The sequence below is a fragment of the Equus przewalskii genome, chromosome 7 (assembly GCF_037783145.1).
Source record: "Equus przewalskii isolate Varuska chromosome 7, EquPr2, whole genome shotgun sequence".
NCBI classification, from domain to species: Eukaryota; Metazoa; Chordata; class Mammalia; order Perissodactyla; family Equidae; genus Equus; species Equus przewalskii.
In genome coordinates this window covers 15,001,718-15,023,125 of record NC_091837.1, presented here as the reverse complement: position 1 = coordinate 15,023,125, position 21,408 = coordinate 15,001,718, and the positions used below count along the sequence as shown (strand labels likewise).

The 21,408-nt window shown below is 44.4% G+C and overlaps 2 protein-coding genes and 1 long non-coding RNA gene across 3 annotated transcripts; 1 reads left to right on the top strand and 2 right to left on the bottom strand.

Annotated features, from left to right (window-relative positions):
• The first annotated feature begins 12 nt into the window (after window positions 1–12).
• Window positions 13–8,876, top strand: GATC (glutamyl-tRNA amidotransferase subunit C). The gene is made up of 4 exons (XM_008507175.2): window positions 13–143; window positions 238–410; window positions 6,224–6,327; window positions 7,950–8,876. Exons 1-4 carry the CDS (start codon window positions 63–65, stop codon window positions 8,000–8,002), a joined length of 411 nt encoding a protein of 136 aa, XP_008505397.1. The 5' UTR covers window positions 13–62; the 3' UTR covers window positions 8,003–8,876.
• On the bottom strand, window positions 4,773–6,228 carry LOC103540574 (uncharacterized). Its single transcript, XR_011542366.1, has 2 exons — window positions 6,026–6,228; window positions 4,773–5,436 (listed from the first exon to the last, which is right to left on the bottom strand). It is a non-coding gene; the product is annotated as an uncharacterized lncRNA (long non-coding RNA).
• A 526-nt stretch (window positions 8,877–9,402) lies between the features above and the next one.
• On the bottom strand, window positions 9,403–17,533 carry SRSF9 (serine and arginine rich splicing factor 9). Its single transcript, XM_070628708.1, has 4 exons — window positions 15,559–17,533; window positions 13,023–13,183; window positions 11,324–11,496; window positions 9,403–9,900 (listed from the first exon to the last, which is right to left on the bottom strand). Exons 1-4 carry the CDS (start codon window positions 15,744–15,746, stop codon window positions 9,757–9,759), a joined length of 666 nt encoding a protein of 221 aa, XP_070484809.1. The 5' UTR covers window positions 15,747–17,533; the 3' UTR covers window positions 9,403–9,756.
• Window positions 17,534–21,408: the final 3,875 nt, after the last annotated feature.

Sequence of the window (21,408 nt, the reverse complement as noted above, 5' to 3'; positions counted from 1 at the left end):
ACCCTTAGGCGCGTCGCTTGGCTTTTTGTGAAGACGCACTACGGCGGCTGAGAAGGAAGGAAATGTGGGCGCGGGCGTGGCGGCTGGGCCTTCGGGCCCTGGTGGGTGGGCGCCGCGGCTTCACTTGCAAGGCGGATACTAAGGTAAAAGCCAGGAGCGCCGAGGCGGGTGGGGAAGCAGGTCGGGAGGCGGAGCAGGCCCCACCTGTGACCCACACCCTCCGCCTCATCCCCCCAGGGAAGTGGCAGGATTACGGCCGAAGTGATCGAGCACCTGGAGCGTCTAGCGCTAGTGGACTTCGGGAGCCAAGAGGCTGTGGCACGGCTGGAGAAAGCCATCGCCTTTGCCGACCGGCTCCGCGCTGTGGACACGGACGGGGTGGAGCCCATGGAGTCAGTACTGGAGGACAGGTAAACTCGCGGCTGCGGCCCTGGAAGCCTTGCCTGCCATTCATGTGGCGATTAGTGTCTCATTTCACAGAGAGGGAAAGAAGCTTAGCGAGATTCAGGAACTTGCCAAGTGGTTACACTCTTCCCCTTGTTCATTATGGATCCTTTCACTCCTGTTTAAAATCCTGGAGGCCTCCCAGTGTAACTAAGATCATCGCCTTCAAGGTTCTACTTCAGAGAGTCCCTGCCTACCACTTGGACATACTCATCTCGTCGTATTCATCAGTACAGCCACATTGGCTTCCTTACTGTTTCTCCAGCATACCAAATTCGTTCCTTCTCCAGGATCTTTGCACTTGCTATTCCTTTTTTGTTGGACAGTCTGCTTAGCAGGTTTTAGCTCATCTCCTCCGAAGGGCCTCTCCTGACCACTCCAAATCCCCTCTTCCCTTCCAGTCACTAACTCCTTATCCTGTTGGGTTGGGTTTTCTTCTAATATTTTTCTTATCTTATTTTTGTTGTTTTGTCATGTCTCATGCTATTAGAATGTAAGCTCATGTCTGAGTTGCTTACTGTTGGATTCCTGTCTCAAAAATTTAAATGTACGTATTTTCTGACCTAGTGGTTCCCTATGGAAATATCTGTGGCAGTGCATCAAGATGAATGCACAAGTGTCCAGGGTATGCAAATCTGTTTATAATACAAACAAACAAAAAAACCAAAAAAAATTCTAAGTGTCCTTCATGGCTAAATACATCATCATACAATGGAATATTTGGCAGTTGTTAAAAATAATTAAACTGATAACCGTAGTATATGCAGGTATGGAAAGGTCTCCAAGATATATTTAATAAAAAAGGCAAAGTTCTGAACATTGTGTATGGTATTATTGATACTTTATGCGTAATCTATTTTATATATTCTGGTGTATGCTTTATTTATTTTTTTGTGCTGAGGAAGATTTGCCCTGGGCTAATATTTGTTGCCAATCTTCCTCTTTTTGCTTGAAGAAGATTGGCCCTGAGCTAAAATCTGTGCCAGTCTTCCTCTATTTTGTATGCAGGTTGCCGCCACAGCATGGCTGTGGATGAGTGGTGTAAGTCTGCTCTGGGGAACCAAACCCCGGCCACTGAAGCGGAGTGTGCCAAACTTAACCACTAGGCCACCGGGTTGGCACATGCATTAAGTTTTGTTTTGTTCCCTGAAAGGGCATGCAGGAAACTGTTAACAGTGATTAGTTTTAAAGAAAGTAGGGATGCAAAGGAAAGTTTTAACCTTTCATTTACATCAAGAGCCAAAAACAAATGCCTAAGGGGGCAGGGTAATAATACAAGTAGTGAAGTAGTGTAGTCTAATGCAATAGGGAAGGGCAGGTCTTTGACAGAGTAGCTCGTGAATACTATGTCTAAAGGGCATAGCCTTTACCCACCTCTACGTATTGCTGCCCAATCTTAATACATTTTTAAAGAAAATGCTCTTTTTTGAAAAGCATACTTGTTTGCTGTTTGGGACTGCAGCGTCTTGGGAAGGATGGGTATGTAGCTCATAAAGACAGGCACAATCTACAACTTTTCCTTATGGAATTAGAAAAAACAAACTCCTAGTACAGGTGGGAGCAAGAAAAGGTTAGCCATTAGTCAGTGCCACTAGGGAAAGACAGACCTATCTGTCACCATAACTTTTGTGTAAAGTGCTTTCTAGCCTCCTCCTCTCACCTCCAGGCTTTGATTCCTTTAAATCCTTTCTCTATTTCGTAATCTCATGCTCAGGTGTAGGGAGTTTAACCAATTTCTCAAAGTTATATAGCAGTATAAAAAGAAATCTGTTGGCACTCTCCTACCCGAGCCCTTCAGGTGGCTTCCCAGTGCTCTTTAGGATAAAGACAAGCTTCACCATAGCCTGTAGGGCATCATTTAACCTAGCCCCTGCCCACCTCTCCTAGACAGGGCTGTAACTTTCAATTCCTTGAGCTCTCCATTTTTTTTCCTGCTTAGAATTCTGGGCCCTTGCCTTTACCCCCACCTCATCCCACTCACTCGTTCTTCCCTACTTAATTTCCTTCCTTCTTCAGATTTCGACTGCCACTTCCTCAAGGAAGTTTTCATTCTTCTATTTTGAGTCAGCTTCCCTTTCAGGACCTATGGCGCTCTCATGGTATGCAATAGAGCTATACTTTTACATGTATTTAAACATCTATTTGAGTGGTTTTCATTCTCTGCCGCTCTCCTACTACTCATCCACATTCCAGGGAGCATGTCTGTTACTGCTCATCATGTTCTCAGTATCTAGCACTGAGCAACACTCAGTAAATGTTTTTAGAATGTTCTTCAATAATATCTATGGAAAAGGAGGGAATAGAAGCACAAAGAGGAGTCAGAATTTCTCAAGCCATCTAGAGGGTAGCTTTTAAAAAATGTACCCATTACTCAGGGAAGAGTCTGTGAAAAAGATGAGGGATTTGGATCTGGTAGCTGGAATAGTGACTTGGTATTCAGTGATCTGCAGTCTTGCCATAAATTTGGATATGACTGTGGGTTAATGATTCCATTTTAGAAATGTGACGTTTGTAGGATTTCATGTTTTGAACATACTCTCTGGCATTTGAAATGGAACCCAGCAAAGTGAAGAGAAGTGTTAAACGGTTTTAGGTGATAGCCACACTACCTGTAAAAGCTCTGACTGGCTAATAGAAATCTCTTGGCACTTTAATAACCTATCATTTGGTTTGAGCTAAAAAGCATTAGTGTGCTTACATGCCAAGCACTAAGATTTTATATGCATTATCTCAGTTATCACATTCAACCCTGGAAGGTAAATGCTAGTGTCTCTTGTATAGGTGTAGAAACTGAAGCTCAGAAAGGTTATGCCCCAAAGTTACACAGGTAGTAAGAGAATCCAGGACTTCAAATTCAGAGCCCCTGCTCTCATATACTGCTCTAGATATGCCATCTAAAGTCAACCCCTAGAAACTTTATTATACTCTTTCATCTCAAATCCAGAGAGTGACTCAGATTATGACATCTCTGATTGCAGCCAAATACTTATGTTTAGGATGTTGTTCAGAGCCTCATTTGAACCAAAAACTCTTAGCCAAATTGATTAGCTCTCATTCCAGTCTGCATCAAACTAGAAACAAATTAGGAGGGAGGGAAAAGGCTTGTAGATGGAAGTAGAGTAGTGCCCAGAGAAACTCCTGGGACTCCTGGGAGCCTGATACCAGGAGGAAGAGGCAGAAAGAAACTAAAACAGCGGCAGAACTGTCCCACTGGACAGTCCAAGGGCCGAGAGAGGCACTTCCGCTCCCTCCATGCTGCCATAGTGCTCTCCATTAAATGAAAGATTTTTATTAGCATTTCCCACATTTACTGGTTTAAGTGCCTTGTCTGTGAGCCTCAGAGGGCAAGAATTTCTAGTTCACAGGTGAAGCCTTCCTCAGTCAGGGTTTTCCACCTGAACCAGAACACAGAAAGATTCAAGTGACTCTTTTTCAGTTCTCCCAAGGATGGTACCTAACTGATATTAGCCCAGATGCATAGAAGTTGATTTATCATCGAAATAAGTGTCCTATGGTATTTGGGCTAAATTCTTCTGTAGAACCCTGACTGAGAAGATGAGGTGAGGTAGACTTTTAGTCAATCAATAATTGATAGGCACCAAAAGAGCTCATCTGGTCCTGTTCTGTGTTTTATGCATGATTCCAAGGTCAAGAAAAGTTAAGCAACTTACCAAGTGAGGGGTCTGCTTGATGACTAAGAAAATCGGGAGGTGTGGGTTTATTCTAGAAACTCCATCATAAACAGTAATTAGGCAGAAATGCGTGATATTTAAAGGGGTGAATTTTGTTTTTCTGGAAACGTCACCTGCATAGGAACCCTGATTACCAAATGAGTGAATAAATCAATTACTATTAGATCTGCTGGGAAGCAGCACCACCTGTTTTAACCACCTGTTGATGGTAGCAGTCTTACTTCTGTCAAAACCTCCAATTAGCAGCCCCCGTCTGTGCGGGCTAGGCAGGTTACGTGTGACTGCAGGAGGTTAAGTGCACAGGCATACTCTGAATGAGCGGTGGGGAGTGAGGTAGACCTGGGGTGCACTAACTCCTTCTGAAAGGAGCAGGTGCTCTTCAGCACCCTCCTCTTATTGCCCTGAGAATGAAGGCCTAACATTATCACATTGTCTTTTTTAACATTATTTCATTTAGTCTTCCCAGCAATTCTATGAAGCGGTCTAGACATAAGGAAACTGTTACATGGAGAGGATAAGTAACTTGCATACATGCCACACCTGGCTCTGGGATTTGAACTCAGCTGTGATTCAGGAGTCCAAGTTCTTAGCCATTTTGTTATATTGTCCAACATAAACTCCAGAAAAATCCAATGGTCATCTTTACGGATGATTTTTATTTTTGTTCTCCAAATTTTCTTAAATGAATACATAATCCTTGTGTGGTTAAAAAAAAAATCTAATGCAGCCTTCACTTTTTTTGGCAAGAAACTTAGGTTTGGAAAGACCACACTTGTTCAAGGCCACACAGTAAGACAGTGCCAGATCCTGGAATAGACTCCAACTCTCCACTCTCCACACCATGAATAAGTGTTTATTGTGTCTAGCTGTAGGCTGAGTGCCACAAAAGAAACAAGAACTAGTCCTTTCTTAAAAGAATCTTATCATGACAACTTAGGCCTTTAGGCAACTTCTGTCCAGATGTTCATGTCACATCCTTGCCCCTTTGTCTCACTAGGTTTAGCCCTCAGTCTATGTCTGGCTCAAAGCAGAAAGAACTTGGCTGCTCCCCTATCAGTGACTGAGCTGTCTGCTTCTCTTCCAGCCCAAGTATGTGGAAGTAGCTCAGACCTTGTGATGCACTTTTAAACCTTTAAACAGTAGTGAAGCCTCCTAGGTATGTTCAGCTCTTGTTTGCTTTCACTGGTTTGCCATCCGGATACTTTAATGAAGCCACTAGGTCCAAACAACAGTGGGAGATTCTTGAGCTGTTTGTGGTAAATCTTGCAAAGGCAGGCACTTTTATTATCCCCAAAGGTGGCTGCAGTGAAAAAAGCACCATATTAGGGGTACCAGAACAGGGGTCAAATCCCAATTCTGTCACTTAGGAGCTAATATCCTTAGGTCACTTTTGGTGAGGTTGTCCCTGAGCTAACATCTGTTGCCAGTCTTCCTGTTTTTTCTGTGTAGGATGCCACCATAGCATGGCTTGACAAGCAGTGTGTAGGTCTGTGCCTGGGATCGGAACCTGTGAACCCCGGGCCACCAAAGTAGAGCACACAAACCTAACCACTTATGCTACCAGACCAGCCCCCCTTAAGTCACTTATAACCACTCTTGAGCAAGTTTCTGCACCTGCCAGAAGTCCGTTTTCCCATCCCCTCAATCCAGCTACTTCCTGCCTGTCCTTTAGCAGTCACATCACCTATTCTGAGTACCTATTCCTCACCCAGGCTGGGTTAGGTGCCCCTTTCAACTCCCTTGGCAAACTTTGCTTACGTCTGTTAGACTCAACATTGCACTGTAGTTGCCTTTTTAATTATGTATCTCTACCAAAAGCAATTTACCCATAGTGATCATCCAAAAATATTTATTAAACATAGCAATCCTAAGGAATAATTACCACTTACCTCACAGGGTTGTTGGGAGACTCTATAAACTGTAGACTGTTATTTGGTTTACTGTTGACCACAGGTCCTCCATCTTTGAGCATTCGAACATAACTCAAGAATATGCCGCTCCCTTGTTCTCCCATTCTTGACTCTCTCCACCCATGCCCTAGAAGCCCTGTCTTCTGAGAAGGTAACCTTACGCTTCTGGTTTTGTAGATGTCTGTACTTGAGATCCGACCATGTGATAGAAGGTAACTGTGCTGAAGAACTACTACAAAACTCTCATCGAGTTGTGGAGGAGTATTTTGTGGCTCCCCCAGGTACGTGTTCCCCAAAATGGTTTAACAGATTGTCCTACAGTGAACTAAGAATGCAGTAGAAACTGTGAGACCCAAATTTGCTATGTGAAAGCACTCTGAATAGTATAAAGTGGGAATTAGGTGCAGGTGGTCAAAAGGTACAAACTTCCAGTTGTAAGATAAATAAGTCCTGGGGATGTAATGTACAACACGATGACTACAGTTAACAATACTGTATTGTATTTGAAAGTTGCTAAGAGAGTAGATCGTAAAAGTTCTCACCACAAGAAAAAATTGTAGCTATGTGAGGTGATGGATGTTAACTAATCTTATTGTGGTAATCATTTTGCAATATATACATGTTATACAGCTTAAACGATACAATGATATATGTCTACTATATCTCAATAAAACTGGAAATAAAAAATAAAAAACACATGTATTAACAATGAAAAAAGTATAAAGTGCATATAGGTGGTGGCAGTAAGGTGGCAGTAGAGTCCAGGAGTCACACTCACCTCTAGGGGCCAGTCAGTAACAGGAACAAGCAAAACAGGACTGGGCAGGGAGGGATGTGTACAGTGGCAGATCTGGAGCTCAAGCTCTCCCTAACAGGGCAACTGGCATTTGCTGCTTCAGTCAGTGCCAGGCAAGAATATGAGCCCATTTTCCCAGAGAACCTGGACACCTGACATTTTTTGTGGTATTTCTGAAATTTTAAGTATTGGCAATTAAGTATTTAATTCAAGATTAAAAAAAATAAAACACCATGCAAATAAAACATACCTGCAAGCCAGATGCATCGTGTGAGCCATCAGTGTGCAACCCCTGGTGTGGAGATTTGCATCTTTAAACCTCACTGTAACTATTTTAAATGGAAGCTTTAAAATAACTCTGGGCTACTAGTAAAATCCAGAACCTTGGGTGGGTTGAACTGTTTTTATCTCCTCTCTGCAGATAGGTGGGTTCTCAGAGCTGCTATACCCCTCTGGACATTTGGGAATAGGACTAGCATAAGCACTCAGGTAGACAGCTTTCCAAGCGTCAACTTCAAGTTCAGATCCCCTCAGAGGAGAACCATTCGAAGCAGCCTTCAGAGACAAATAGCCCTCCAGCTCAGGGATTACCTCTTTGACCAAAACCAACCAGTTAAAGGAAAGCTCTTGTTGAAGCAAGGATGGGAAAGAAAGCTAAAAAAATTTGTGAGCTCTTAATCATGCCTCTGACTCACTAAACCACTTCAGTTAATTGTGGAGAGATTTTATAATTTATCTTAGAGCCTGACAGTTGTCACTGTTTCAGTGGAACTATCCATTGAGTACATATTCTATTTCTCAAATAGAACCTTTTGTCAGACCTTGCTTCTTGGGACAAACTGAGTTCACACTCAGTCTTTCCTTCCACTCCTGTGTGCAGATAAATGGCTAATTAACCTGTCTGCTCCTTACTGAAAAGTACATATTAATAAGGCTTCACTTATAACTGTGATTCTTTGAGACAGTTAGAAAAACAGGACAGTAGCTATACTTATTTCCAGTGCTTATTTTGCATGACAAATCAAGTGATAAGTTCGCTAATAGAGCCAGTTGGGAAGCAGGCTCAGCTATAATATTACATTCTTTTTTGTTATTGTTTTCAAACAGGTAATATCTCTTTGCCAAAGCTGGATGAACAAGAGCCCTTCTCACACGGCTGAGTAGCTATTCTGGGAAGAGGTACCCTGTGAACACATGGAAGCGCAATGATATTTTGTTATTATGAACATTAATGTTCCCACTTTCTTCAGTCACCTGAAAAAAATTGATGGTTAAGTACTTTTTAGTAACTAACTCTTCTGAAGTCAGAATTGGGAGAGATCTCAATAAGGCAATGAGTTCCTGATGCTAATGGAATTAAAAGATATTGTCAGTTTCCAAGGAAATGGATGGATCAAGTATTTACCGACAGGCGGTTCAGTATGGAAGAGGTTATCTCCATTTATCTCCTCCCAAAGACTGCCTACCAAACTGCACTTAAGTGAATTTTTCTGTTTACATAACTGTTAGACATTGTATCTGATCATCATGTGAGAACCTAAATTATCCTTTTTAGTTGCTGTTTCCATCAACTTTTTATCTTTATTGAACACACTTGAACATTTGTTCCTGGATACCCACTTTGCTCCAAGCAGAGGGCTAGCTTTCTGCTAAGGTCTGAAGTGTTCAAAGTACACTACAGCTTGGGAACTCCTAACCTAGAACCATCTACTCCCACAAAAGTGATTCTATGCAAAAAGGATACTAGCCACACCTACAGTTTCCCTTTCTGAAAAAAAACATACAAAAATAGCCCTGGGATAGCTTACAATACTCTATTGCATACTTAAACTTTGCCAGGAGGGTAGATCTTAACTTACCACACATAAAGGAGTAGGGAGGAAACTTTGGGAGGTGATGCATATGTTCACGGCTTTGATGGTGGTGATGATTTTATGGGTGTATATGTAACCCCAAATCTAATGAGCTGGATACATTAAATAAGTATAGCTTTTTACATGTTAATCATACTTCAATAAAGTGGTTTTTTTAAAAACTAGCCCCAGACCTGGGACAAAGTAGCCCTTCCTCACTATGATTAACGAAGTGAGCAGAATCCAAGATAGTGGAGTTTTTCTTTTTTAAAAAAGCTCAGATACCAATGATAAATGAGACAGATTGAGGAGTAGAAGTGATAGAACCAGATTTTTTTTTTTCCTAATTAAACTGCCAAAGTTAGTTTTGGCTAAGAATTTCCCCATGATCTTTATGCTGCCGCCCACTTTAAAAGGTCTGTTTTTGTTCTTCCCATTCCCTTCCCCTATCTGCAATGCTCCCTTTTTTCTTTAAAGCAGCTTAATTTACAAGCTTGACCGTGAATTACAAGAGAACTCTGAACCTGCCCTTAGGATTGAAGTTCTCAAACCACCACCAGAGCAACTACGTTTATCCCCAAATAAAGTTATCCACTCCTGCTCCTTACTAATTGGGTACAAGGTGCTACTACAACTCAATGATTTTTTTTTAATCAGTGTGCCTGTTTCATGAAATCTATGAACGTAATCAAGGACAACCACACATATCAATTACTAAATGTTTAAAATATATTTCTAAACAGAATGGGCCGACTCAGTCACAGTTAACTGCTGATCTCCATTGCAGAGCAACCCACAAAGACAGAGCACTGATTTTTTTTTCCCATAATCAGGGGTGAAAAATATACAACTTGTTTCTGAACCAAAACCACAATTTCCGCAGTTAAAAAATGTTTCACTGCTAATATGGCCCTGGTAGAAATTATGTAGTTTTATTTCCTTAAAAAAAAAAAATTAAAAAAATTTCCTAAGACGCTAAATCATCAATCTGGAATGTAGAGTCTGAGCACAAAGCAGCTCAGTTCACCTAAAAAATAAAGAAAAAATTCCCATCACCTGTCTCAGTAGGGCCTGAAAGGAGAGAAGTAGTGTGGGGAACCCCTGCTTTGGTATGGAGAGTCACGGCCCCTTGACCCAGACCGAGACCGTGAGTAGCCATAGCTGGTGCTTCTCTCTGGATAAACTCGAATGTAGGAAGTTTCACCCTGAAATCCAAACAGAAAGAGTAAAGGAAAAAAATAAGTCCCAGAAGAATAAAGCACACCAATATCTAACATGGCCGCCTAACAATAATATTTAAGTATTGAGCAATTACTGTTTGCCTGGCACAATGTTATCTCGTTTAACCCTCACAATAATGCTATGAGGTAAGTACTCTTATTAGTCCATTCCAAAAATGAGGAAAATTGTTCATTCCCCTGCCACCTCATGTATGTGTCTTTGGATGGGCACCCATGGAAGGAGCTAACCTGTATTCAGCACCTCCCAGGTGTAAGGGCCTGGGCTAGATGCTCGAGTTTTCTTCATAAGTTAGCGGCCTGGCAAGTCTTAACAAGACAGTGCTATTAGTGTGACTATTTTGCATTTGGAGGAACCAGGGTTCAGAGAGTAGCTTGGCTAAGATCTTAATAAGCAGCAGAGGAGTTATGTCCAGGGTGGCCCGTCTCCAGGCCCTTCACCCTCAGCCAGCATTATCAGAAGATATAAAGATGCTAAGATGAAAGAAGCCAGATGCTTTTCTGTAGGTGAAGTCAGTAATTGCCCTTAGTGAGACCCTGCTTTGCAGTGTAACTGAGAACCAGGTGCTATTTTGTTTTTGCTCCAAATTCAAGTCCTAGAGGACAGTCTGAGCAAAAGCACTGTTAAACTATGCAGCCTCCACACCACAAAATTAGGGAATTATATGTATGAATCCTTAAAAAAGAAATGCACCCAGAAATTTATGTCCCCAGACATTCCTAAATCCCACACCAAGTCAGGACAGGATAACCAGAAAAAAATGTCCAATTGGTGGTCTGGTATCTGGTCTCAATGGTATCAAAAGGATAGTCACCATGTGAATCAGACTGAGATATCAAAAGCAGAAGCTGCCTTCTTAAAAGAAAGGACATGGAGAACTAAGTCGTGAGGGTGAGGTGATCAACCACAAGAAAATGACAAGGTGGCCCAGGTTTCAAAGAGGATCCCATACTACTTTGGGAAAGGAAAAATGAAGTGACAACTCTGCCTCAACAGCAGTACCTAGAAGGTCTGAGATGATGAGGTTGGCTTGTAGAGCCCAGACTAGACCCAGAGGAGGGACAGCCATAATAATTAGGTTCACAGAGGGACACTGTAGATTAAGCCAGTTGTGAAAGGGGTCTTATCACAGAATGGCTCACCACATTATGACAGACTGTACCAGTATCCTCTCTGGGTTAAAAATACTATGAATGCAGACTTCTCTCTGTTATGACCCTGTAGGACTTAGGCACGATGAATTCCTTGACTTTGTCCACTTAAGATAGATCTTTAATAGTACTGTGAGGTCAGCAAATGGCAAATGCATGGCCTGTTGCTACTTCTGGTAGGTCAGCTTCACGTGGAGTGGTCTGGGTACAAGCTCCTCAACAGAAGGTGGAGACCCACCTCATGAGAGCGGAATTTGGTGTCATCCAGTTTACGCAGGGCATATTCCATGTCTTCTTTTCTGAGATACTCAACCATCCCCATTCCATCCTTCTGCACATCTGCATAACAGACATCCCCAGCCTCTCGCATGTGATCCTTCAGGTCCTGCCAGCTGCCTGATGGAGGAAGTCCTGGGCATGGAGAACATAAGAGAAAAGGCCACATCCTTCAGCCATGTTAAATGCCCTGTTAAGAACTAGCAATACCTAGAGTACCTTCTCCATCAATCACTGCTTTTAAATTCTGAGGGTCCCTAAATCACAAAGTTTGATAAGGAACACAAGACCAAAGAAGAACACTAAAGTATGTGTGGTAAACCACTTAACAAGCTGGTCTCTTCCAGAGACTAAGTCTTTCCAATAGAACAAGAAGTCCATTCCATTACAGGTTTAGTATCTCTGAGAATTCATAGCCTCCCTTTCTTTGTCCTTCATAATTAATACCAAACTCCTAAGACTTTGAGTTCTAATTTTTTCCATTATGAAATTTATCAGTACCAATTATTTTTTGCCTGACTGGGTTCCCAGGACATAGAAATTTTGAAACCATCCAATGAAACAACTGAAGTGTAGGTGAAGGTAACAACACAACAAAAATCTAAAGTTTGTTTTCTTATAGGTGTGAATGACTGACAAACTAGACAAAGTACCTCTTAAAAGATCACCAACACTCTTCAATACAGTGGGGGAAAAGGTAAGACTCAGACGCTAAAACTAGTTGGGAGTCATACAACCCTACCTGATGTCATGAAAGGGAAATGTGCTCCTGCTCTCAAAGGCTGTGTTTACCGCTCACAGCTCAGGACTGCAGCCATTTCCTAATAGTTTTCTAAGCAGGATTTCAGAGCAGCATGGAGAGAAAAAAAGATATGTATGACATCCTGAAGGAGGGAATAGAGTTCTGGGGTTAAAAAATTACAAAGGGACACAAGATAGGCAGATACTGACAGTATCACTTAAGCACCATGGAAGTCTGCTGTGATTGTGTGACATTCACATATAAGAAAGTGTCAGGCTCAATACATTTCACTCCACCAGGGCCCTAAAATGCCCTGGAATATGCAGAAGGCCCCAGGTCTTCACTGGTGTGTTAATATTTTCAAAAAGATCCAGAAACCTCTGATTTTAGCATTTCATCACTTGTCAATACTAGACATTTCATTCTATACTTTGCAATACAATCCCTAAGAGTTCAAGTTGTTGTTTTGTTTTCTTTTTTTTATATATTTCCAAAACCACCACAAAATCTGGCCTTTTTCAGGATCCAAGGCTGGGTAAACTGTTCAAATCTGGGTCCTGGAATGTCCTTCTAGCAAATCTGATACCAGGGTACATTCCAAAAGAAAACATCTTTAGAATTCCAGCTCAAAGGGTTTTGCCATCATTTTCCCTTTCAACACGAGAAAACTCCTTTATAAGAAGCAAGTTTACATTCTACCAAGGCTGTACTACTGGTGCAATTTCATTTGCAAAATACCTGCCTCACTGGCAAGACAGGGCAGGGCTTCAGACTGTCACTGTGCCTAGGTTATTGAAAAGAAGGCCCCACCCCACACATATCCCATGTACTGATGAATAACAGCTAACATTTCTTGGAGGCCAGACACTATGCAAAGTATTTTACATGCATCATCTCATTCAGTTTGAAAGGAACATACCTGAAACAAGAACTCGGAAATCAGATCTTCTTGTAGGAGGCCCATTCCTCCCACCACGGGGCCACCCACCCCGACCTCCGTAAGTCCTGGGGAACTCCACACGAAGCCGACACTGGCCATAATCATAACCATTCCTTCCATAAATTGCATCCTCAGCATCTCTGCAAAGAAAAGTTTGGAGTTAGTGCTGCTCAGGAGGCTGAGTGACTTCCCAGTGAGGGGCATGAGTAACAAGTATAAGAGGAAAACCTAGAGTGAGGAAAAAAAACAAAACCAACAGGATCTTGATGCACTGTTTTGGTCTGAAGACCTTTCCTGATATTGGAATTGAACTTTACAGCTGTCACACACAGGCTTTTCTAGGTATGAAATGATAATGAAAGGGTAAACAGATTACTTAAAGAAGATTAACTCAGAAAAAAAAGAATTGTTAACAGATGACTGATTTTGCCAATAAGTGTTTCTCGAACTTTAGTGAGCAGATTCTCAAAATGCACACCACCCACTAGTCCTTTAATATTCTTCCACAAGGCCTAATACCATCAAGTCCATACAAAGAAAAACTCATTTAAAAAGAAGTAAGGCTCAAAAGACAAACGCAAATTGGTGTTTTGTGAGGAATATGGAACTTTCTCAAGTGTACCTTGTTCTGCATGGTTTGGAGAACTAAGTTGTCAAAACCACCCTCTGGGTACAATTTTGCCAAAAAAGGTAAATATTCAATAAAGTTACTTTAAGTCTTTTCTAGGGCTCTAGGTGAGTTAGGAATGCCAAGTTGGTTCTCCAGTATTAGATGGGAAAAAGAATGCCCTCAGAGCCTGCGTGGCCAAGCAGAGCTGAGGATGTACTAATGAAGGCATCATTCAGTTGTCCTAGGCACATAATCACTTATCAAGGTTCTAGTCACAACATTAAAAGCAACGAGGACCACATCCAGGGCCACCCTAGCAATATTTATAATGCAGTGGGAGAAAGGGTTTAAGAGCAGACTTTGAATACAAATTGACCTGAGTTCAAATCATTCATCTGCTTCTTACTAGTATCTGTCTCTTGGTGAGTAAGTAACCAAGATTTTACATCTCTGACTGTGACTAATATGCCTATCTCACAGGGTTATTGTCAGGATTAAATAAGATACTATGTATGCAGTGCTTTACTTGAAACTTGGCATCTACTGACATCAAAAGACAGCTTTTCTATTATGAAAGAATGGGGAAAGAAATGACAATGTAGCATATCATAAAGTAAGGTTGTATTCTAACGGGCAGAACAGGGGTTCAAATCCTACCTTGGTCCCTTACTAGTCTATCAACTCTCTAAATCCTCCATTTCCTCATCTGTAAAACGTGGTTAAGAGTACCTACCTTATACATTGCTGAAAATGCTAAATAATGCACAGCATAGTGACTGTTCAAAAAACCACGCCGAACTGTTACTAATTAACAGAGGCACAACTTTCTCCAGTTTAGGTGTGAAAATGCCTAGTTCCATTTTTTGAGGCAAACGGCCAGAAGCTAGGAAGGAGCTCTGCCAGTCTTCAGCCCTCAACGCCTCAGGATGCTTCCCGCCTGCCCCTCCTCAGATCTCTCCTGCCCGGCACCGCCACACCAGGTAGGCACGGCACCCTGCGGCCAGTCCTCGTCGTGGAGCCCGCAAGACACAGCCAGCTAAAGCGTCCCCTTAGACGGCGCTGGAAACGAGCGCGGGCTCCCGTTTACCCCGAGGGGAGGGACCAGGACAGTGCGGTGGCTTCTAAGAACCACCAACCGCACTTGTGAAAGCTCGTAGGTCTTTTCTGGGCGGAGAGCCCACAATGTTTGGAAAATCCGAAAGACCCCCTGGAGCTGGTTTGGGGATCGAGAGCTTCCCCGGCCTTGGGGCCCTCAGCATGTAGCGGCGCCTCCCTCCCGGAAGAGGGGAGTGGAGGCAGAGAGCCCCGCAAACTGTTTCACAAGTTTTTCCAGATCCCTGCCGCTTTTATCAGGACGCAGCCCTGGCCTTGCGGGGCGGGGCGGGGCGCGCGTGGCTGGAGGTCTGTCCCATCACAGGGGCCCTTTACGCCCTCCAAAGGCATCCACACGCCCGCAGTCCGCGCCCCGCCAGCGGCGAGTTCTGGCGGGGGCCGGGGGGCGGTGCACGGAGGGCGGCCGGCCGCTCCCGCTCTTCACGGAGTCCTCTCCGGGGCTGGGTCAGGGGCCGAGGCTCCCGGGGCCCGGGCCACTTCCCCTTAGGGGCGCCTCTCGGGCCGTGAGGGAGAGGCCGGTCCTCTGGACCATCCCCGAGGCCGGGCTGGGCGGGCAGGGGCCCTCCAAAGGCCCAGCTTCTGTGTTTTTAAGTAAAGTACAAAAATAATAATAGAGGAAGTGGCGACGGAGCAGAGGACGGCCCGGAGCCAGCGGTGAGGAGGCCTCATGCTCCACCCGGGGGCGCCCTGAGGGGTCTGCGCTGAGGGGGGAGGGGCGCCGGGGGAGGGGAGGAGGGAAGCGGGGGCCCGGGGCCGCGGGCCGGCGGGCGGGCGGACGGAGCGGGGCCTCACCGGGGGTCCTCGAAGCGCACGAAGGCGAAGGGCACGAGGCCGTGCCGGTTCTTGAGCTCGATCTCGCGGATGCGGCCGTACTTGTAGAACAGGTCCTCCAGGTCCTTCTCGCGCACGTCGGTCGGAAGGTTCCCCACGTAGATGCGCCCGTCGCCCTCGCCGCCGCGCTCGTCCGCCCACCCCGACATCCGCACCGCCCGACGCCGCGGGCCCGCCGCAGCCCACGTCGCCGCCGCCGCCTCAGCCGGGGTCCCCCCGCAGCGTCCCCGCGGGCTCTGAGGCGCTCAGCCGCACTGCATTGTGGGGACGCAGAGCGGAAGTGAAGGGGTCGGAGGAGGCAAAAGGAATCCCTTAAAGGGGACGCGGCTGTGATGACTGCGCGTGCGCGCAGGTCGGCGCCCCCTGTGGGTGCGGGCGGGACCCGGGGGCGAGGAGGGGGAGAGCGTGAAGTCGGGGGAATCGGATTCAGTTCCCGAAGGCAATTCACTCGCCAGCTGCTTGGACTTGGGCAAGTGGCTCAGGCTGCCTGGGCGTCAGCTTCCTGCCTCTGTGGCGCTGCCTGCCTCACAGGCTTTTGTGAGCGCTCATTGAGACGACGCGGGGGTAGCGCCCCGGGGGAGGGGGCGCGGGCTGTCACTCGTCTTGCGGGGCATCGGAGGGAGGGAGTCAGGCCTCCGCCGCAGGCTGACCCTGAAGCGGCTTGAGGGAGCCCCGACGGCTGGGCACGGCGGGTCTGTCGCGGCCCTCAGCCTCAGGTCAGTAGTCCTCTGGATCGCGCTGCCCCACTTTACAGTTGCTTGGGACTGAGGGTGTGAGGTGGCCTAAGATGGGTGTAAGAGGCCTGAGATGGACTCCATAGCTTGGACTTGAAGTTCATCGGAGACAAAGAGGGAGGAGAAGAATCAGAACTGTCGCAACTGTCATTATAGAGTGCTTCCTGCGATTTGCGCTTTTGGTCCTCCCCCGGGATGGGGATGGTGGGGTTCCGATATTTCAGGTGAGAAAACTGAGTTTTCCTAGTGGGGTCAGGGTTAGAACCACATCCATGCTCCCAGCCTCTGTGCTGAGTCTTTAAGGGGCTCAGAGCAGGTCGACTCCCACCGTGGCACTTTGCACATTTACCTCCCATAGTGCGGGGCACTGAGTCTGGGGACGGTCAAAAATGAGGCCATCCCTCAGCAGAGTCTTGAGCTAAAAAGATTTTCATATTAAAGATGAAAGCTCTGTAGATTGATGGCGGGTAGATAGATGAGAAAGCAAGTAACAGCAGAATGTTAACTGTAGAATCTAGACGGTGGGTGTATTCAGTGGGTTTACTGTTCTTTCGACTTTTCTGTATATTTGAAGTTTCATAATAAAATGTTGAGGGGGTATGAAACTTGTGAAAAACCAACTCCATTAATGCCAGCGGTAGCCGGGGAATAAAACCGAACATTTAATCTGAAGGCAGCTGATTTGTAGTTATACCCGCTCTGAGCCTTTTAAAAGCAAAAAACCAAACAAATAAAAAAGTAGGGGGCCGGCCCGGTGGCACAGCGGTCAAGTTCTCATCTTCTCCTTTGGCGGCCCGGGTTCTCTGGTTCGGATCCAGGGTGTGGACATGGCAGTACTTATCAAGCCACACTGTGGCAGGCGTCCCACATATAAAAAATGGAAGAAGATGGGCACGGATGTTAGCTCAGGGCCGATCTTCCTCAGCAAAAAGAGGATTGGTGGCAGATGTTAGCTCAAGGCTAATCTTCCTCAAAAGAAAAAAAAAATTGGGGGGCTGGCCTGTGGCCGAGTCGTTAAGCTCCAGCGCTCTGCTTCGCAGGCCCAGGGTTATGCTGGTTTGGATCCTGGGAGTGGACATGGCACTGCTCATCAGGCCATGTTGAGGTGGGATCCCACAAAGCACAACCAGAGGCACTCACAACTAGAATCTACAACTATGCACTGAGGGGCTTTGGGGAGAAGAAGAAGAGAAGGAAAAAAAAAAAAAGATTGGCAACAGTTGTTAGCTCAGGTGCCAATCTTTAAAAAAAAAAATTGGGCACCCACACAGAACTACTGAGTGTATCACCTTTTTGGAAGGCAAATTGATGGTGTACATCAGGACCTGATAATATACATATACCTCTTGATCCAGTAATTTCACTTGTAGGATTTTACCATAAGAAAATAAGAAATTCTGATGATAAATTATGTATGTTCATTGCATTCTGTGCAGTTAAAAAGAATTAAACTCCTGATAATAAAGGAATAGTCCATGCAATAATATTGGATGTTATACAGTTATTAAATCCTATTAAGGTCTTGGTAATTTAGTTAGAATTAAAATGAATTTAAAATGATGTTTAATATATACATATACACGTAGTATATATTCTGAAGGAATCTGTTAAACTAATTGACACCAGTTGTCTCTAAGGAATACAATTGTGGGAACTTTCAATTTAGATATCATACATTTCTGTAAAGATTGTTACTGCAACTATGTTTCATTTTTATATTCTGGAAAAAACAAAAGAAAATTTTATGCAATGTTTAGTTCTGTACAAGAGAATATGTATTATATATAAATATATAATTTATATATAAATATTCATTGCCTTTAACAAAAAAGCATAGGAAAAAATAACCTTCCAAATGTTTGTGGAGATACCTCTTGATGGAAATAATTTCTATATTTTTATTTTTATTTATGCTTTTGTGTATTTATCAAATTGTAAACAGCTTGTACTACTTTTACAATTGTAATAAAATACAATAAATTATTTCTAAAATAAAACAAACAGAGCCATCTGTTGTATTCTGGATTATGTGAAGCTTCTATTTGTTCTTTGCCGGCCCGCAGAAGGCAAGCAGGAAAGAGCTGGCCAGATGTGATCTGGAGTCCAAATATACAGCCTTATAGGAGCTTACATATCTTAAAGTCATCCTAAAGTCCAGATGCCTCCTCATTTTGGGGATGTGCTTAGGTATGTTAACACCACTCTCTGAGTCCTACCACTCCTACGTAATTATTGCCTGGAAAGACCAAAAAAAAAAAGGTGCTGTTGGAGACAGTTGGGTAGTCTCCTAGGGAGAGAGAAGTGGAGTCAGCTAAGTGACCTAACAGGACTCGGTGGAAGACTGCTTTCAAATCGTAGTGATTCAGCTTGTATTGTGCAAACTCTTGCAGAATGTAATCACTCAAGGAGTTCATACTCACCCTAGGAAATGTACCAGGATGTGGGCATGTGGCAAGTACAGTCTTCCTGGATTAGAAGGAACACAGCTAAGTTGCTAGGAGGCATTATGGTCATCCATGGAACCCCAAAGGTGGATTTTGTTTCTGTGAGCCCAGGTACTAACCTTTGCAGGTTAGAACACAAGTAAGGCAAGAATTATGGCCTAAAGCTTAAGGGGCCCATGGACTCCATTCTCTGCTAAGGCTACAGACCCTAGGCAGGGACGCCCTTTTGAGCTTTTGCTTACCTAGTTAGTCAGCATCATTCAGTGTATGCCATAATTTAGGCCCTGTATGAGACCTATGGCATGTAGTAATACAACTCTCTCCTCGAGGTGTATATTCAAGGTGCTATTCAAAGTCATTTAGAGGGGGTCGGCTCCGTGGCCAAGTGGTTAAGTTCGTGTGCAGCCCAGGGTTTTGCCAGTTTGGATCCTGGGCGTGGACATGGCACCGCTCATCAGGCCACGCTGAGGCAGCATCCCACATAGCACAATCAGAGGGACCTACAACCAGAATATACAACTATGTACTGGGGGGCTTTGAGGAGAAGGGGAAAAAAAAGAAGATTGACAAGAGATGTTAGCTCAGGTGCCAATGTTTAAAAAAACAAAGTCATTTAGAGTACAGTTGTGATAAAGATAAGCTGCTGTGAGACCACCTAACAGTCTTAGAGATTATAAGGAAGGCTTCCAGGAGGAGATGTTTAGGTCCAGCCCTGAAAGACCAGTAGGAGTTACCCATAGGGAAGAAGGAGAGGCCTTTTCAGGCAAAAAGGATAGCATGAGCAATTGCCCAGAGAGAAGACAGCAAGGAAGACTGGGGACAATTCCCATCGCCCTACAGTATGGCTGGGGTTAGCAGTTCAAGTAGGCAGAGGAGCTGGGGTTGGGGCTGGCAAGGCCTAGTAGACCACGTTATGAAGTTTGGAGTCTCCTGAGGGCAGTGGGTAGCCACTGAAGGGTTTTAAGGAGTTATGTTCCGATGAGACCTTCTCAGTAGGAAGAGAGAGCTGAAGGGATTAGAGATGCAGCGTAGGGGTGGGGTGCATGACCTAATGATGGTGGATGGGCATTGGAATCCTCGGATACGTGGGATAGGACTGCCCTTCCTAGAGTGAGAAGATTTCACTTGCAATATATAGGAACTCAAAAAAAATTCATCATTCCTTATATGGTGATAGAATGGCACCCATGGGCTTGTCTTCAGATTGAAAAGAAGGCTTTGACCTTGACAGACTGTTAAAAGAGTTAATTCATTTCCCACAGCAAGCCATTTACTCCCTACTAAGGAGTAGGGCAATGCCCAATTAAAAAAAAAAAAATTAACACTGGAGATAAAACATTCTGTGAACCTGCCCATCTGGTTTCCTCCCTTTCCCTGTGACATCAGTGCCCTCTGGCATCCCAGCAAAATGTTTTCTTCTCTGTCAAGTTCAGTCATGATCTTCTTCCGGACCCTCGCCCTTGGGAGCAGTGGGCAGAAGAGGAAGTGATGGGGGAGTAGACCATCAGGGGGAAAATGAGTCATCTCGGACAAACTGGTCCAGGCTGGCAGGGAGAGCTGTGGGCTGGGTCGCTGCGGAATGTGTCCCTTGTCACAGCACCCTGGGAGCTTTCTCTCTGTCTTTCTTTGCCACTATATTTGTGCCACTATAAAATAAAATATTCTGGGGCTGGGCTGTGCAGGGAGAGAGAATCAGCAGCAGAACTAGGAGGTTTGGAGAGAGTTTGGAAGGGGCATGCAGAGAGCTTTCGGGAAGCAAGTGCCATGTGTGGGAGGATGAGAAGAGAAAGATGGGAAAGACGATTCAAGAAGAGTTTCAGTGTGTTGTGAATATTATTCCCCTTTTGTGCTTTCTTAAGCGACTGCTGAAAATCTTGAACATTGTTTTTCAATTATTTTTGGATAATAAACTGATGTTTCTTTGAATGCAGCCAGACAGTAACCCAAGGGTCTGGTTTTATACGAGGTGCATTTAAAGCAGTGAGTATACTGAATTTGTAGCCGCTTCGTTGCTCAATTTTTGCCAACTTGTTATATGCTGAGATGGAGTCCTCAAATAGCTTGGCATATCAGGGCTTCTTTTTCTTGGATCCAAGGGCTTCAGGGATCAGTGAACCACTGCCTCCCCCACCTGACCCCCACCCGACCCTGCAGAGTTGTATAAGTTGTAAAGTTGGATGCAAAATACTGCATGTGAACAGAAAAATCTTTATTCTGGGGAGAATATCCATGCGGTGCTGTCCACTAGAACCTTATACAATGATGGAAATCTATATCTGAGTTCTATACAGTAGCCATTAGCTACATGTGGCTATTGAGCACTTGAAATGTGGCTACTGCAAAGGAGAAACTGAATTTTTAATTGTATTTATTGTAATTAATTTTAATTTTAATAGCCAAATGTGGCTAGTGGCTACCATATAGGATGATGCAGTTCACCATTCTCAAAGGTGTGTAAACCACGCCCCCATCTCCCACTAAAAGTAGTTAAGAACCATTGGGACCAACTGCTTACATTTACAGCCTTGTTGTGATGGCACGTAGTAGGTGCTTCCTAAACACTAGTGATTTTATCCACTAGTACTTAAAGAGAGAGTTGTCCTAGGTCCAGAAAAGGGGAAATGAAGTACACA